Source organism: Lissotriton vulgaris, chromosome 2_2, assembly GCF_964263255.1.
Source record: "Lissotriton vulgaris chromosome 2_2, aLisVul1.2, whole genome shotgun sequence".
Classification (NCBI taxonomy): Eukaryota; Metazoa; Chordata; class Amphibia; order Caudata; family Salamandridae; genus Lissotriton; species Lissotriton vulgaris.
In genome coordinates, this window is record NC_141688.1 from 73259449 (window position 1) to 73279050 (window position 19602).

Consider the following 19602-nt stretch of genomic DNA (forward strand, 5'->3'; position numbering starts at 1 on the left):
TGGCAACTTGTAAAATGACAGTTCAGAATGTTTGCTTGTTTCCCTGGTTAACCTGTTGACTCATATGGCCGATGGCCAGGTGCGAGTTTCCAGGTGTAGTGCCTTTGACTTCTGATGCGTACACAAAGATATTTATGAACTGCATTTAAATAGCGTGCTAAGTTTGTCTTTTCCCAATTCTCATCTCCATTTTACAGCATGAACCAGTATGGTCTGCAGCAAAGTATTTTTTCTTTAGGTCTCGCCCTCATGATGTTTACCCTGTAACAAGGGATCTTTTGGTTATTGTTTTGAGGGTTACCCAGTGCTGAATAGTGAAATGATTCAACTTGCTCATCTGATGCATGAGTTAAACCCCCTGTACTAACGTGTGTATGTAGGATTTTGTGACCAGTAATGGTAAGAAGTGTAACTTTAATTCTGGGATATTAGCTCCTGGAAGGAGAAAGGTTGTGTTTTTGTTATCTTTTGCTATGTGTGTTAACCTATTTCCCCTTTGTCTTGTAACAGCCTAAAAAAAATGTTTTTGCAGTTACATCGGACTACCATTAAAGGATGCTTGGAGCCAACAGTTTTAAGGCAAACATTCTTTGGAGTGCAAATGGTGAATTGTAAAAATTAAGTTAAAATAATGAGTTTGGGCTTCTGGAAATCATTGTGCCTTACTTTTTGCATTATAGTTATAGACTCATCGCTGCACCTAACTGTAGTGTAAACAGTGGTTCCATAAGGCTCCCATGCAGTGGTGGTTGTTTTTGTGATGTTTTTAAAAGGAACTATGTACACCTCATTTCATGCTTGCCTCTTGTGTTCTCTTTCATTTGTGAGCCTAGGTAGCAGGATGGACGAGCTTAGCCAAGCCTTGGCTGGCAGTTTTTCAGTGTCACAGGAGCCCAACAGCACAGCTGCACCACATCCACGTCTGGCACAATACAAATCTAAGTACAGTTCTCTGGAGCAGGGAGAACGGAGGCGCAAGCTGTTGGAGCTGCAGAAATTGTAAGTCCTTTATATTTTGCCTGTGTGAAGGCGCTGGGAACAGTTAGGAAAGACACTTTTTTCTTGAGTGGAAAACTCACGCTTACCAGGGAGTGAAGAAAGAATCTCTCTGTGATGTAGTCATGCAAATCTGGAAACCGACAAATACGTTATGCCATATCTATCCAGTCTCTCCTATGCTTTGTACGCTAATGCGGGGGGCATCCTGTTTTCTTTACTTTTAATTTGTCATTCCATTAACAAGCTCTTCGCTTGCTTCTTCTTGGCCTTCATATTGTTTTGTTTTGCTTCCTTTTCTGGCTTCTGGCAATTAGATTTCCCCCTCAGATTAGCATTTTGCTTGTTGCTGCTTTTCAAATGTCTAAAATGTCTGAACCAAGGTTTTCCCCTTTGGGCAATACTGAACCTGTAGAAAACCCATACATATATAGTCCACTACACTTGGGCAACCCAAAGGAACAATGTTGGGGGGTAAAGTCTTTGTAGAGATATGTTCCTGCACGAAGGAGGCTTGATGGAATTATCATGTTTTAGAAAAAGAAATTGTTAAAAATCTGACCAGCATCGTGTTCAGAAAGTTCTTCTATCAGCTAGTCAGGGCAAGGGAAGTCAAGTATTAACCAATAAATTCCTATGTAAGGTAGACATAGAAAACATATGGTATTTGTACACTACGTGTAGTCCTGTACCATATTTTATTGATTTGCGCTAATATTACTAAATTGACGTGTGCATACTACTTTTCCTCGGAAAAAAACAAATATATTTGATATTGCTGGACTCCAAGCATTTAGAGCAACTTTTCCTTGGTGAGCTTGCTGATGTTTCTATTTGTCCATTCGAGAAATGCAACAACTATTGAGCACGTTTGTTTCAAAATTTTATCATATTGATGAAGGTTTCCACCATTGCATAGCCTTGAATGTGCCAAAAGAGGTACATGTGGTTGAAGAACCTAATGCAGATTTTTGGAAAGAAAACAAAGCTCAGGCGCAGAGGTGCATAAACATTCTGGCTTTAAAAGGATTCATGCAGTTGAGTCCAGCGAAGAACTAAAGAGATGTCAGATGTTTCTTCACAAGAGTATTGTGCTACAAGTGGGTGGAGTGCTGTATTCGTGGCATCACATTTTGTGGGTAAGAAACGTTTCGAACCCAACTGTGTTTGACGGGTTCTCCTCAGGACATGGACTGGGGGGGTCGTTGTCGCTTTGTGGCGAGGGGTTGTGGAAAGACACAAGCTGTCTTTGGGTGCCGGATTCAAGCGCTTCTAAAACGTCATAGAGAACGCACAAGCCGAGGCGGCGGCTGCCGCTTGTACACGCGTCCACGAGGGGATTTATGCCCGCATAACAAAGCTTTCCTGACCTGCACATCGTACTGATTTGTACCGGCACCCCTCCCAGTGATCGCCACCTAGGCGCATCTTCGAGGGAGTGATCTGAACCCCTCGCCACAAAGCGACAACGACCCCCCAGTCCATGTCCTGAGGAGAACCCGTCAAACACAGTTGGGTTCTAAACGCGTCGACGTCTTTACCTGCAAGATACCAATGTCTTTAGGCTCAATAGGAATGTAACTAATACATGTGCAAATTGCAGAGTAGTCTTTTTGTAATTCCTATTTTCGCAGCACTTGGTGAGAAATGCACTGTGTATTCTTTGCAGATGATAACAAGTAGGCTAGTATTCTATTCTGTTAGTCCACTTGTTTATTCCATATCCAGGATTGGTGCCTCACAGATTGTTCAACTCGAGGCATAGTATAGTTGTCTATGTAAACTATGTTGTTTGAATTTCCTTGGTCTAAGTTTTCATCTTTCGTATTGTTGATCTCAATTTATTCAATGTATTGTTTGTTAATGTTGCGTCTTTTGACGCCCAAAAACTTTTTCTAAACCTTTTTATAAAATAAAAAAGTGATTCAAGACACATGTTTGTCCAACCTAGTAACTAATCGAACTAGGTGGTGAATGATCATTGAAATTCAAGCTGTCCGGCCACTTTGTTTGTTTACTTTATGAAGAGTGGTCCAGGCCGGATAGTGACAGGACCCAAGCCTTTCCCAGTTTTCCCTCGATCTGTAGTGGGCAGGACTCCGGGACCATGGGAGGATCTCCACTGATGACTAAGAGCACCTACTTCGTCCAATTAATGGCGAATCCGGATTATCTCCCAAAGATTGCCAGAACATCCAGAAAATTGACTAAGGACTCCCTAGGACTAGTGAGATGCAACAAAATATCATCTGCGTACAGTGAAATCTTATCCTCCCACTCCGGGTTCCAACGCAACCCTCTAATCGATCGGTCCCATCGGACCCATGCTGCCAACGGCTCCAGGGCCAATGCAAATAGCAGTGGAGACAGTGGGCACCCCTGTCGCGTGCCTCTATGTAGACCAAAATCAGCTGACCTGTGGTTATTCACCACTACTCTGGTCAGGGTACTTGTGTACAAAAGACGGACCCATCCGATAAAATCCTGGCCGATACCGAACTTCCCTAACACGGCGAATAAATAGGGCCACTCGACTCTATCAAATGCCATGGTCGCATCTAGGGACAACAGTGCTGCTGATTCGTGAATCTTTGATGCCCCCCCCTAGGATCCAGTGCAACCGTCGTAAGTTGAGGGCCGTGTTTCGGCACTGCATGAAGCCTGACCGATCTGGGTGTATCATATTTGAAATAACTTTACCAAGCCTTGTCGCCAGCAATTTTGCTAACACCTTAGGCTCAGCATTTAATAATGAGATCGGCCGATAGGAGGAGCATTGCGTCTTCGGCTTACCGACCTTATGGATGGCCACAATGTTTGCCACTCGTTGGTCGTAGGGGAGTTGGCCCTTTTCCCTGCTCTCCACGAACATTGCGCGGAGGAACGGTGCCACCTTATTCGCGTTAAGTTTGTATAATTCCATGGGAATACCGCTCGGGCCCAAAGCCTTCCCGGAATGAACACCCCCAATGGCCTGCACCACTTCATCATTAGTAAGGGGGGAGTCTAGGTATTTCCTGTCCTCCTCTGACAATGTAGGCAACTGGATGTCTTGTATCATTGCCCCATTTTCATCCTATGTATAGTCACTTTAACCCCTTCGCTGCTGATGACGAGCTCAGCTAGTCATCAGCCACGGTGGTCGTGTGCGGATGACGAGCTGAGCTCGTCATGTAACGCGACTTTTTAAAAATTGCCGCACACAGCGGGAAAAGCCGCCGCAGCGATGCGGTTAAGACGTGTATATACCGCACGATAATGGTACGCGAACTCCTCGACTATCACTTGTGGGTCTGTCACTTTTCCCGATTCTCCTATATTTAATTCTGGCACCAATCTCGACGCCCTCTCCCCTTTTTCTAACCAAGCTATAAGTTTCCCTGCTTTGTCGTCATGTTCATACACCCTACTCTGGGCATCTGAATGCTGTATTTTGGCCCTATCTCTTGCCAGCGTTTTATATTCGTCTTGGAGTAGCCGCAAACGGTGCGTTCCATCAGGAGTGGGGTCCCTCGACTCCTCCCCCTCCGTTGTTGCTAAGTCTGCCTCAATTTTGGCCACCTCTGCTCTTCCTTTCTTCCGTTTCCCCGAGACCAGGGATAGCACCTCTCCTCTGATAAGTCTTATAGACCTCCCACAATGACTGAGCTGACTCTACTGTTCCCACATTCTCCTGAAAATATCGTTCCACGGCTTGTAGCACTTCCTTTTTGATGTCAGGATCTCTCAATTGCCATGCATTAATGGGCGCAACCCTTCCTGCATCCCGCTGCCCCACCTCTACTCTGAGCCAGACTGGAGAGTGGTCTGATATCCCCCTACCTATATGACGTCACTCCTGCACCCAAGTTTCCTGAGATGCCGGCACCAGGACATAGTCAATTCTCGATAGGGAGTTATGTGCAGCATGTGTGTGTAATGTACTCCATCGGGATCACTTAATCTCCACCCATCTATAAGGCCTGTCGTGGCCACGAAATCCGGCATCCAGCTCTGAGACGGCGCCAGAGTTCTAGCCGGGCATCAATCTGCTTCCTCGTCCATCACTGCATTAAAGGCTCCACCCACAATCAATATCCCAACAGGTAGTGTCAAGAAGATCGCACAGAGGTCGCGATATGTATCTGTCTGGAGAACCGGTGGTACATAGACTGACAAAAACGTGACAACTCTTCTCTCCCACAGCCCGAGACACCAACAAATCTGCCTCGATTATCAGCCCACGTGGCCGGTATAGCCAGTGGAAAGGAGTTTTTCGTTAATATTCCCACTCCCCTGGACCCAGTGGTGAAGCCGGCATGTGCCACCAGTTTGTAGCCACCCCTACAGAGGATCATACGATTACCTACCATGTGCGTCTCTTGTAGCAACACCACGTCTGGGGAGTGTCTTCTTGTCAACTGGCCCACCATGCCCGTTTAATCTTGTCTCCCAGGCCATTGACATTCCAACTAAGTGTGGATACCCCAATCCCTTACTACCAATAGACATTGTAACAATAGATCCTGTCTAAGTCACCTGATGCTATACCAAAAGAAACACAAATCGACAATACTTCTGTGTCAAATTGAATCAGAAATAGAAAAAAAAAACAACACTCAAACTCCCTCCCCCCCATCCTGCACCACTGCACCCCTGCGTGCAGCTTACGCTCATCCCCAACTAGCAGTGTGCCTGTAGCCCCCACACCAATCTACAACTAACTAAAGGTAGAAAATGTAGGGAGGGCCCTGACCGTCCCGCCAACCCCCTCCTCATCGGCCCTGCCCCTGATCTGTACAGTCAACCATAATAACGGTCCAATGTTCCTTGGCAGGGAAAAACATTACCTATCCCCCCGTACACAAAATGGCACAGTTTGAACCTTTTTCCTTTTCCGGTCGGTTCATGATCTGTTATTGTTCATCCATCTCACCCCGGGCCCCGGTTTCCAACCAGTCCGTCTCCACTTCGGATTGTCGAAGAACCAGGTATTTCCATTAAGTTCCACGCGAAGGCGGGCCGGATACATCATGGCATATTTTAGTCCTTTATCTCTCAGTTTCTTCTTCACCGATATGAAGCCCTGACGCTGTTTTTGAACCATTTGGGTGAAGTTCGGGGAGAAGGAGAGTGTCCCGTTTTCATATCTCAGGGGAGCCCCGGCACGTGCCGCCTGAAGGATGACATCCCTGTCCCGAAAATTCAGGACCTTTGCAATCATGGGGCGGGGCGGTGCCACTGGCCTGGGCCTACCCCCCCGGGACCCTATGCGACCTTTCCACCGTAAAAAAGTTGCTAAGACTTTTGGGCTGAAGATGTTTGAGGACTGTGTTCTCTACAAAGAAGTCCGGCGTTTACCCTCTGCCTTTTCCAGAATCCCCAGGATGCTGACATTGTTACGTCTGGCCCTGCCCTCAAACTCGTCCAGCTTGCGGTTTGCAAGGGTTCCGGAGGTCTTGAGGTCTTGCACCTCTTGCTGCAGCAGGTTCACGTCATCAATTAGACTGGTTGTCTTGAGCTCGAGGGATTTGACCTTCTCGTTAGTCTTTGCAAGATACGCCTGCATCAGCCCCATCTCAATTGTGACAGTGTCCAGCTTGGTATCTAGGGCCTCCATCTTCTGACCCAGGGACGTCTGTACTCCAGTTATTGCCGCCATGAGATTCGCCAGGGTTTGCTCAACGAGGGGTTGTGTGGCGTCTCCCCCCCTCCCCCCCCCCCCCCCCCCCCCCCCCCCTGACGGGGTCTTCCTCGTTTCCACCGGGCATCCCTTTGGCATGGTGTACCTGTCAAGCTTGCTTGTCTGTATAGTCCTGGACTCCTTGGACGACTAAGGTAGGGACTTCTCCTGTTCCAGCTTTGTCGCCATTTCACCTTCTTGGCCTTCCTCGCCAGTTATCGCGTACTCCTCAAAGTGGATTCGGTCTTTTGTCTCTTTTTGGCGTCTCCGACCACCGGGTATCCACCGGTCTGTTACTCAGCCTCCCGATCCAGAGCGCACCCCAGCTATTCCACTCCCAAGGGCGGCACCCGTCGCACCGCTCAAAGGCCTCCCAGTGTCGTCTTCGGTCGTGCGAGTACGCACCTCCGATCTTCCGGTTGGTCCGGCAGGGCAACGTCCGTCTTTGTTGATTGTTCACTCACTTGTCCCCACCGGCGACACACATTTTAGGGGCTCCCCCTCACCAATTCGCACTCCCGGCCTCAAGTTGTAGCAGCGTGAGGGAGCCTCATAGGACTCAGTCTTTCCCTTCCAGCGCTGCCGCCACCCATAAGTCTTTCCTCCAGCGGGCCCTCTCTCAGTTGGGAAAGTATCCCCCTCTTCCCCAGCCACCACTTCCGCTAAGCACCCCAAGCCTGGGCCTCCATCAATACTTGTGCCCACCGCACCTTCTTCTCCTGCCGCCTTGCACTCGCCAGCTGGGGAACCTCACTCTACCCCCGAATGCCTCTGTTGGTGGGCAACCTGCTAATGGTGGCGTGCCGCTCTATGCCCGCTCTCTCCCTTGCTCGGTCCCGACCGGCCCGACCTCCAGCAAGGTACACGTGGTGTGAGGCTCACTGTCTTGCTCCTCGGAGCCGCTTCTTTTTTTTTAAATGCGGCTGTGTGCCCCAGGGTGACTGCAGTCACTTGTTTCAATCCGGCGTTGAACGTGCCACTGCCCCTGCCGTGGCTGCTCACCGGGTGGCCTTACCAGTCACTCCAGGCGTATCTCCCGTGCGAGGCCTCGGATCGCCTCTCGCCGTTATTGTGGCCAGCCAACTCGTCCCCACCTCCGCCGTGTCACCTCGCCGATATTTGGCCGGACTCCCCGATGCTGCTGTGGCCTCCCGGGCCCGCCAGCAACAACCGGACCTCGGTCCCCGCTGGGCGCACTCCACTGGCGGGCTCGTAAGTCACGTGAGGCCCCGTTTTTCCTCGCCAGGCAAGGCCCCGAGGCGCCCGTCGACGTAGCGTGGTCCCCGGAGCCCTGGGACTGTTCAGAGCGGGACCAATCAGACCCGGAACTGCTCCAGATGCCGGGGATGAGGTTGGGGCACGGGATGGATAGCAGGATAGTGCCGCGGGGAAGTGAAGTCGGTGGAGCCGATTCACTACGCGGCCATCTCGATCGCCGGCTTGGCTCCTCCCCTGTGTATGGCCTTATTCAGAAGAACCACTGCTTCGTGATTCCTGAAAAGGGTGAACCTGCTATAGCTGCAGCAGTTCTGAACTTTGATGGCATACTTAATCCACTGCAGTATAGTTTCCCTAATACTGTTGCGAGTAATATTTCAGTGCTTCTCCACAGCAGTAGGTAGAAGTTCAGACAATACTTCTATTGAGATTAATGTTTTAGCTTGAATTATTTTAAGGCATAAGCGTAGCCTACAGTGTTTTCAACCATAATAAAAACTTTCCTTTAGGTGATTGATTGGGCGTCTGTTTGTTTTGGTGAAATCCGATTTTATTATGGTAAGTTTATGGTGTGTTTATGCCTAGTCAAAACCTGTTAGTGCTTTTTGCTTAATTCCTTTGCATCCTCTGTGCTCCTCTACAAACATCGAGGCTCACCATTGAGCAGGTTGCGCCTACACAGACTGATGGATTATGTTTCTGCTTAATGATGAGAACATTTATTTAAATTATTGTCTGCTTTTGTAAAGCGTTGCAGACGGCTTGGCTGGAAGAACATCAACTTCTTCTAAGACTTTGAAGCTCATTTGTCTTTCTTGTAGAAAACGCCTGGACTATGTAAATCATGCACGGAGGCTGGCTGAAGATGACTGGACACAAACAGATGATGTGGAAGAAAAACCAGAGGAGGGAGCAGGGGATGAAGAGATGGATGTGGATGCTGGCAAGAAATTACCAAAATTTTATGCCAACCAGGTGAGCGGAGAAAAGTTGTTTGAAAAAAAGTGAAGATCATAATTGCCAACGTATTTTGGTGGGTCTTGGGCATGAGGCTGCTCATGCCAGACATAATATTAAGGACACTAGGGGTTTCTGAGCAGTATGTCACTTGTTTTTAAGTTTGAGCTAATCTGAGCCATGTGAAGCATTCATTCGTGTCTTTATGCAGTTTCAGAAAAAGTGCATAGAATGTGGCCTGTTGGATTGATGGGTTTGCGACTTGGTGAGAGAAAAATATATTGATTTGTCATCTTGCACAATGCTAATGTGACATCTGCTGTTTTTTTTTAAATATGCACACCATAGAAACCATTTTGGAGTTGGGGTTTGCTCAAAAGGTTTGTGCGCCAGTGCACTGCCTGGCTGTAACAAGTTAGGAGGTCTTCCTTATCTCCTGAATGCCTCATCATAACGATCTGTTTTAATGAACCCTTCATATCTGCAAACAGGATAATGAAACGCCTTGAAGCTGAGTGCAATAAAGTGTTCACCACTAGAAAAAAATGTATTTAATTTTGAAAGCATAAAAGTAAATTTTCAACGTTACAACCACTAAATGTATATATTGTGTTGCAAACAAAACCGGTTAAGCTTGAGATTCCCAAACTAAAACTAATAATCTGAATGCGTGCTCAAGAGAGCGCATAACATAAGCTGCGGAACTCCTAATGCAACAAAAGTGATGGAAGAAATGCTTGGATTAATCTCTGGCGACTGCTCGGGCCTTTCACAGCGAATGTGTGCTCCATTGCACATAGTCCTATGCTCCATGAACAACTCCTCACACAGTGCTACTCCAGGGCACATGACCCATGGAGCCAGTACACATTACCCAGGACCGTATAAATTGTTCTGTGTTCATCGGAGCCAACAGAATAAGCCTACAAAAATAACCAACTGGGATACAATGCTGGAGACCATAAAGGATTATAATAAGGATAGACCCCCATGAATGATCAACTGAAAATGCTTGCTCCGCCTATATTGACCAGACACTTGGACAAAAATAAAGCAAAAGATTAGAACAGTCGCAACCCACTTACTTGTGTTGCGTCTTCGAAACATGATGCATTTATAAATAAACCACTGTTTTGCCTCATTGTACCAGCTCCTAGAGAAACGGCAGTACATAGCAGGAATGAACAAAGGATGAGGGGAATGGACAGCAAGGTAGTGAGTAGCTCTCAAACTGATCTATCTAAATGAGTAATGTGTCTTTGTACAACATTTCTGCTCAAGTGACATTACTCCCAGATTGACAAACTTCTAATCTATTCCATGGAATCCTTTAAACTAAAAACACCTGCCTTGATTTCTGTTTGATACAGAGTTGAAGAAGCATGGGCTATGTAAAGGCGGCCATAGGAAATGTATTTTATGCTTAACATTTTAGTGGTTGGTGATTAATTTATTTTTATACCTTGGCATATTTTTGAATTTGTTGTGAACGGATGGACAGTGGGTTGGAAAAAATATTTGGTGCTCAGACATTCCCTTTTGTCTATAGAGGAAGCCCACCAAGGCAACTGAAAGGGTGTTGAAACTGTGATTTGACCGGACTCATTTATTACTGCAGTTATGTGGACATCCTTTCAACTTTATCCAAAATCGCCTTACCTGATCGTAATGGAAGATATTAAATTAGCACTGCAGATTGTGATGCTTGGTCCTCTCTTGAATCAAGCTGCATGGAAGATAAGGCATGCCCTCACTGTCCTGTTTGTATGCCAGGAAAGAGTATATTGTAGGGTATCCTTATTCTGTATCTAGTGTACTGTAACTGCCACTGCAAAGCTGCACTGTCTCTATGCTGGTACTTCTGCTACGTCTGTTATGATTATGACTGAGATTTTTTTGTTGGGCAGGGTTTGGTTGTGAATGATTCGGTGTGCATTGTTGTATCATCACTGTCTTTGATATTTTACTACGATTACAGATACATTCTGGTATTCAGGGCGAGTCCACAACTACTGCCACAGTACACTTTACTGAGGCTTAAATGTAAATAATGTTGGAACAATGTTATGCCTCCCTTGGTACTTGTGCCACCATTAACCGATCCTTCTTCCTGTTTTTGCTCCTGTTTCCAGTTGATGCTATCTGAGTGGCTGATAGATGTTCCCCCGGAATTGAATCAGGATTGGCTTTTGGTTGTTTGTCCGGTCGGGAAAAGATCACTTGTTGTAGCATCCAAGGTAAGAAGCTGCCTCTAAGCTGTCCAGGCGTTCTTACTCCAACTCACATGTGTGTGGACCTACCACAGTGCACCTGGAATTATCACCTGATTAGATGTTATGTGGTACTGGAATAATGCACAAATATGGCCATGTTGAACTTCAAGAAAGCCCTTGGTTTCACTACTCTTCTTGTTTTCTCTGTACACCATTAATGAGAGAATACCCTTCCTTAGAAATGCCTGAGTAATCTGTGAAAAGGGAATACAGTTCGAGTACAGAATCTTTGATAAAAGGTTGAGTCAGGGGCATGGATTCAAACTAGTTACACAGACCCAAAATCACGCTGGTGCAAGGGTCCTCTAATAAATCGAGCATATTAATAGTAGAAGACACCTTCCAAACGCCATCAATGGCAGATTTATTTTTTCTGTAATATTTACTATTTCAAAATAAACCTTTTCATAAAACGACATTACTAATCTTTAACCTAACCTACTGCCTAAATGTCTAGAATAAGGGACAAAAGAGGCCTGGTTGGCATAGCTTTAGACGAGTGCCACCATGTGCCTTTCATGTGTAGAAGCTTCTAATCCCATGATTCCTTATATTGACAGTTGTCTCTGAGTCAGTACTTTTTCTGCTCATGAGAGGTGACCTTGGAAGGCTGAGGGTGTTTTTCAGCCCTTTTTTCTGCAGATGTTTGGTCTGAATTATATAAATCTTCTTCATTTGATGTAACCTCCTTCTACAAATTATAATAAGAATTTTATTGGCTGTGTAAACCAATTTTTGTTTTAGGTAGAATTCCTTATCTATTTCTCATATATCCGTCTGTGATTTTTGCTAGCTTCTGTGGAGGAAATAATTCCAAAGAAAAGGTCGCTTCTATGCCCACTCCAGTACATTTGAGGGATCTTGCCTTCAAGATTACAGCAGTGGATCTTGTTCAAACTCTAAAGACTACTCCGCTTTCCAGCTTTATCATCACAAAATGATCAATATTATTGTCCCCGTTTTAGGAAGAGGCCTCCATCACCAACTCCAAAGGAACATAGACCAGTAGAGGCAGCTCAACTTCCGCTGCATTCGCCTCATACTCTAGAAGATAATCATCCACCATAGTCACAAGGGGACTCCTCCTCAGTCACTAGGCAGATCCTCAAATGGTTGAAACAGTAGTTCTTCCTAAACTACAACATCCATTACGTGTTCACTATCTAGAATTTCACTGGTAGATGATATAATCACTTTTCAGGATGGCATGAAGAGCATTCAAACTTAATATCTCAATAGAGGCTCCTCATATGGCAGTATATATCTTCAGCCTAGAGAAACACCCAGACCCCTGCTACTTCTAGTATTAGGTCTACTGGAAATGGCAGGAGAGAAATTCCTCACTCCTGCCATGACAAAAGCGGCCACTGCTTTTCTGCTAAAGAGATCTATATCTCAATTACAGGATCCACCAGCCTTGCTGCATTTTGACCCACAGTCATATTATATTTTTGTGTCGGCAGTAGAGAAGAGTCACGTATTGGCACTGGAGGCTACGGCGCCTCGTGATAGGGAAGGCAAGAGAAGGGATGCTGTAGGAAAGATCTGCCCTAATTCCTCTGCGGCCATCTAAGCTTTAGAGCTTCATATCATTTATGGATGTATGATTGTTTCATATGGGAAACAGTACAAAAGTTTGCCAGTGTATTACCCCAAAAGTGTTTTCAGTAGGTTGTGCAGGAAGGACTACTGATGTGGAAATAAGTGCAGGCATGTACTTGCCAGACCTGGATATATCCATTTTTGTTTTACTGAGGGTATGATCTTTGTTTCATCTAATGTTTCTGAAGACTGATATCCAGTTAAAACATTTAAGCATATCTTTTTCTGACCACACTGTATGGCCCCCACACGGAGGGGGAGATGCTCTGAATGAATACACAGCTGTGAATCTGTGACCACTAGCAGTTTTTCAGATAAGACTGTCATCATAAGGACCACTGCTGCTATCAGATACTAGGTTTAATGCCCTCATTGGTTATACCTGACTTGCCAACTGCAATAACAAAGGTGCATATATCATCAGAGGTGAGGCTTTAAGTCTGCCAGTCAAATTCAGTTAAAAATTAATCTTGACATCCACTGTCCAACTCATGGCAATGACTGTGGTCATGCCTAGCACACACACACACACACACACACACACACACCCACACACACACACACACACACACACCCAGCACCCCCCTTTAGACAGACAGAAGAAACACACACACACCACACACCACACACACCCCCCCTATCTATTCTACATTCCACAGTGTATTACTCAACATATCGAAGCGTGTCAAAACATTACATGAAATGGGTGTTGGTTATTGTAAATGATGGATATTCCCCTCTTTCAGTTCTGCCAACGCCGCCAGAAAACTATCATCTAGCCAACCTGCACAAGGAGACATTCTCTCAGCTTAAGAAGGCATCAGTAGTACCTGTTCCCCATAGTCAAATTGGGAAAGGCATCTGTTTAAGATGCCCTGTGCAGACTTCAAATCCATCGTACATCAACTTGCCATCAAATGGAATGGGAGGAAATGGGTAAGCATGCCAGACTAGGGAGGGATAAAGAGAACCTGTTCCCCATCATCAAATTGGGAAAGGTATCTAATTAAGATACCCTGTACAGACTTCAGACCCATCTTATATTCTTACATAATTTTGCCATCAAATGGATTGGGAGGGAACGGGTATGTATGCCTAGCTACATCAACTCTTGTTACAATCAGGAGAGGGGTACTGTATGTGTTGATTGATCTGTAACTTGAAACTGAAAAAGGACTGGCGCCGGGAATCAAGTTAAGAAGTAGGAAGTGAGAAAGGACCAAGGAAAATAACAAGGGACTAATCAACCCCTAGAAGAATAGTGGAAAGAAAGAAAGGACCAAGGAAAGACTAATCAACCCCTAGAAGAATAATGGAAAGAAAGAAAGGACCAAGGAAAGAAAAAAAAAGGTCTAAACAACCTCAAGAGAAAAGAGAAAGAATCCTCCCCCCTCTCAGGAAATCATCGGGGATAGACTCGGCTGGCATCTCGTCACTGGCTACTAGCCAGACAACTAGCTCTCACAATTAGGGATTGTTAATTAATTGTTAAATTAATTTAAATATTTACTAATGATGGCATCATAATACCTACAAAGAACGGATTTGATGTGAATAAGCAACATAACTAATAAGGACCAATCAACTAGAAGATCAATACAAAACAGTAGTTTGGAAGTCACTGTCACCTCCTATATCTTCCACACCTACAAAGGCATTATAACAATGAGCAAACTATAGAACAAAGTAACTGTACCAGGGTACTAAATGACTACCATCCTCAGGGGATTTCTAGGTACTGAGTTACCACCACCCCCAGGGGATTCCTAGATTTCTAGATCCTCCTGGTTACACTAGCTGGGAACTACTCAGGTCAAAACAGTCAATAGGCCTCTGCAGACCCTCAACGTGAAGCAAAAATGGAGGGAAGATACCAAGGATCGACTGGCTTCATTGCAAAGAGCTTAGTCTACCCCTCAATGCTATCCAAAAATGCTGCCAAAAAATTTAAACACAACACATTGAGAAAATACCCGGACACGCTGTTCTCTGACCCATATTTTGATATAGTCAAAGGCATCAAGATGAACGACCTTATATTCTATACAAATAAAACAGCCAAATGGCGTAACGCCCTGACTGAAATGCTGTTCACTAAAACTATAAAAAACATACCATATGGCACAAAAATAACGACCGCATTAACAAAAAGAAGTAAGACAGAATTATGCATTACTATATATAAAACGGGAATAGTGCTGATACAAGCAACCAACAGAGAACTCGAAAAATTTGAGAGAACTTTCCAAAATCTAAAGGAATACATAGATGGACTAAGTTATCAACAAAACTGGACACTTCCAGATGACACACTTGTAAACAAAGACTCCAATACCAGAGTCACTAATCAAAATGACGACCAGATCAACCATATCGCTAACACCGAAGATTCAACCGAAAACGCGTTGGTAATAACAGAGAACGAGATAGAAAGGACAGCGTTGCCCACTAACCCTGGAATCAAAGAGAAGAACCAGGCCCCAAGGAAAGAGCCGTTGCAGCTAACGCATAACTCCACCACACTTCAAGAGTGTACCCCAGCTCCAAGCAAGTCCCTCTACGAAGTTAACGAAATGAACAAGGTAGACGTTATCGACCCTCTCCATCCTCCCTCCGAGAGGAAACCTGAGTATCTTAGTTCACTATCCACAAAAACGCCCATTACATTCCATAACATTAGAAGTAACGGGGACACCGCTTATAGAGCCAGAAATCAGAACCAAACTAAGGATTCCGAGAAAAGATTTATGGCAATGAGAACGGATCATTCACGGAGAAGAACAAAATGCAACACCCATCTAGCCAGGTCTATCTCACATAAAAAATCATCCCGAACACAGAAAGAAGTCAAGGAGCTCCAGAAACTCGTAGGTAACCTGGCACAAAATTCGATGAACGTCTCACAGACAATTGGAAAAATATGGGAGATGGCGATAAGTACGCATTCCAAGGTCTCACACATCCAGAATCTGGTACTCAGACACAACAGACCTAACAGGACTAAGCCCTTGGCGAATGAAGAAGCACTGGCATTACTCCGATCTTATGAACAACCTGACTGGAATAGGGAGGAGAATATCAAAGTAGTACCCACTGACTCTAACAGAACGTCCAGAAAGAATGACAGGAAAGCAATTCACCAAAATTTACAACATATCCAGCTAATCGCTCCTGAATCTGATTATGGAATACGCATTAGGTCACAGAAACCCCTAAATTGTCTACTACTTAACTGTCGCTCAGCAACTAAACATGCATCAGACATAGCTGCCCTCATCTTGAATAAGGAAATTGACCTGGCCATCCTCACGGAAACATGGCTCAACGAATCATCTTCCCCCACCATGGATCTCTTAATACCACCACATTATAACATCGTCAGGTTAGACAGACCAAGGAATGTGGGAGGAGGCATAGCGTGCATTCATCGCACAGAGATCAAGGTCTGCCAATTCCAATCTGACCCCCTAGAATCATGTGAATACCTTGGTATTAATGTAAGAACACCAAATAATCAAAGCTGCAACTTGCATGCATTCTACCACCCACCAGGAGAGAATGCTAAGTTCACAGAGCAACTGATGGAGATCATAACGACCAACTCCAACTCGGATGCCAATAACATATACCTAGGCGACTTTAACCTACATTGGGAGGACGGCAATGACAAACTGATCAACTCGATCAAGGGCTTCCTCAGTGAGCTAAAACTTACACAAGCATGCAACCAACCCACTCACTCACAAGGAGCGACCTTAGACTGGATTATCTCAAGAAATGATGAGGCATCAATCCTCGCTATAGACCCATGTGATTGGTCTGATCATCACGCTATAACATTCGCGATACCTACAATGAAAAAGGGCAGGACCGTGCAACCTCGCAAGCTCACGAAACTGATCCGAGACACAAAGGAGGCCAATATTGAACTACTGGTTGAAAGATGTGAAAAAGATCTGAAGCCACCCAACAATAAGCAAAATGTCAATGAGCTGACGGATCACTACGTAACCTCGATCGGTAATATCGTCAATGACACCATGCCCCAAAAACTGAAAAAATTCGCGGAGAAACCAAAAAATCCCTGGTTTAATGAGTCGTTGAACGAGGACACGCGCAAACTGAGAATGGCCGAAAGGAAATGGAGACAACATCCCTCCTCCCCGGAGCTGATAGCCCTCAGGAAAACAAGAAACGAATATAACAAAAAGATAATCAACTCCAAAAAAGAATTTATCAGAGCTGAATTGGACAATGCCATAAACAGACCACGAAAACTCTTCGAGATTTTAAAACAGTCAAACAAACTCGCCAAAACGGTTCAAGAGAATACTAAAACTCCCATAAGCTGCGAGGAATTCTCCTCATTTTTCACGGAAAAATCCAAGCTGCTTGAAGTTGAACTCACAAATGCAGCAACTAACCTGATGACCCTTCCTCCACCTAAAATTGAGGCCAATGTCTTAACAGAGGGTCTCCAAACAAAAAACAAGGCAATATGGGATACATTTGAACTGTACGACCAGGGAAAGATCGCCAAAACGCTAGCGGAAATCAGACCAAACAACCACTATCAAGACCCTCTACCGGGAAAGTGTATAAGAGAAATCAGCCATACGCTAGTTCCAATCTGGACTGAGATAATAAATGCCTCACTTGCACAAGGGACTCTCCCTGACTGCCTAAAAACAGGGCAGGTAGTGCCCATCATCAAAAAACCGACAGCTGATGCAACAGACCTGAACAACTATCGTCCAGTGACCAACATCCCTCTATTGGCCAAACTCATTGAGAAATGCGTGCAGGGCCAACTAAGCCAACATATAGCGAAATTCTCGCTACTGGACGATTGCCAATCAGGATTCAGAACAGGACACAGTACTGAAACTGCGATCCTGCACATTGTCGATGACGCCTTACAAGCCCTAGACCGTAACCAAACATGCCTACTGATCCTCCTAGACTTATCATCAGCATTTGACACGGTAAAGCACGAAGTACTAATGACCAGGCTACAAGACAGGATGGGTCTGTCCGGAAACGTACTGAAATGGTTCAATTCCTTCCTACAGAATAGGACTCAGCGATTCCTGGTTAATCAAGCAATCTCTTCCCCGAGCCCCAATGCAATTGGGGTCCCACAAGGCTCAACGTTATCCCCAGATCTATTCAACTTGTATGTAGAACCTCTCACGGAGATTCTTCAAAAATCACAGATATCCTATCATATGTATGCAGACGACACGCAATTATACATAAAGATCACCTCCCTTGAGGACATTGACCTAATGAACAAGACACTAAAAGAAGCTTTGCGATGGTTAACCATGAACCATCTGAAATTAAACGCCCAGAAAACAGAATTCCTGCTAATTTCACCGACAAAGAGCCAATCTGAAGTTAAGGAATGGACTAAAATGGTGACGGCGCTAAATTGCACCCCAACCCTAGTGAACTCAGCCAAATCACTAGGAATTACGCTAGATGAAAACCTTGACATGAAAGACCATATTAATTCAATGGCCAAGAGCGCCCGCTTCCACTTGAATTACTTAAGAAAACTGAAACCCTTTATCTCAGAGACAGATCTAAAACTGGCGATCCAATCACTAGTTATCTCGAGGATCGAATACGGCTGCACCACACTAGCTGGCCTACCGAAAACATCCACAGCACCATTAAAAGCCTGCCTTAACGCAGCGGCAAGACTCATTACGGGAACGAAGAAATTAGTCCATATATCTCCTCACCTGAAAGCACTAAACTGGCTACCTTACGAGGCCAGAATCCAAATGAAGATGGCCTGTATCACACATAAAGCGGTTCACTACAACACCCCAAGATACCTAGCCAAGAAACTTAAGTTATCAGGAGGTAACAGAACAACTAGAAGCGCAAGAGAGTTGCTACTGCGACCAGCCTTTTTCCACCAGAAAAAGACCTACAACCGAGCATTCTCTGGAGCTGCCCCCAGAGTCTGGAACTCAATCCCGCCAAACATCAGGAAGATCCAAAATACAGTAACATTCAAACGAGAACTTAAGAACCACTTGATGAGTAAATACCCGACCTGTCAAGTCAAGTCACAACATTTATATAGCGCACTACATACCCAGAGGGTTTCAAGGCGCTTAGGAAGGGGAGGTGAATTATTTGTCAAATATCCACGTTTTAAGCTGCTTTCTGAACGCTAGGTGATTCTGGGTGAGGCGAAGGTAAGCGGGGAGTGAGTTCCATGTTTTGGCAGCCAGGTATGAGAAGGATCTGCCTCCCATGGTGGACTTGTTGATGCGAGGTACAGTGGCGAAGGCTTGGCTGGAAGAGCGAAGTTGGCGGGAGGGGGTGTAGAAGGACAGTCGAGAGTTGAGGCAGTCTGGTCTGATGTCGTAGAGTGATTTGTGTGCGTGGGTAAGCAGTCGGAAAGTGATCCTCTTATTGACGGGTAGCCAGTGGAGGTCTTTAAGGTGACCAGAGATGTGTTCGTTGCGTGGGATGTCTAATATGAGCCTGGCTGAGGCGTTTTGGATTCGTTGTAGTTTCTTCTGGAGTTTAGCGGTGGTACCTGCGTAGAGGGTGTTTCCGTAGTCCAGTCGGCTCGTGACTAGAGCGTGGGTGACTGTTTTCCTTGTTTCGGAGGGGATCCAGCGAAATGTTTTTCTGAGCATGCGAAGAATGTTGAAGCAGGAAGAGGATACGGCGCTGACTTGTCTGTTCATAGAGAGTGAAGAATCCAGGATGACGCCAAGGTTCCGTGCGTGGTCTGTCGGGATGGGTGCATTTCCGAGGGCTTCCGGCCACCAGGAGTCGTCCCATGCAGAGGGGGATTTACCTAAGATGAGGACTTCTGTTTTGTCTGAATTCAGTTTCAGACGGCTTTGTTTCATCCATTCGGCG

The 19602-nt window shown here is 45.3% G+C and overlaps 1 protein-coding gene across 2 annotated transcripts in view; it reads left to right on the forward strand.

The window, feature by feature from the left end:
* Nucleotides 1-19602, forward strand: part of SNUPN (snurportin 1) — a 265706-nt gene that overhangs the window by 12270 nt on the left and 233834 nt on the right. For both annotated transcript variants that reach the window (XM_086959302.1, XM_086959303.1), the window contains exons 2-4: nucleotides 834-999; nucleotides 8698-8851; nucleotides 10966-11070. In XM_086959302.1, coding sequence (XP_086815428.1) covers nucleotides 842-999; nucleotides 8698-8851; nucleotides 10966-11070 — 417 coding nt within the window. In that variant the 5' untranslated portion in view covers nucleotides 834-841. The remainder of the gene's footprint in view (nucleotides 1-833; nucleotides 1000-8697; nucleotides 8852-10965; nucleotides 11071-19602) is intronic.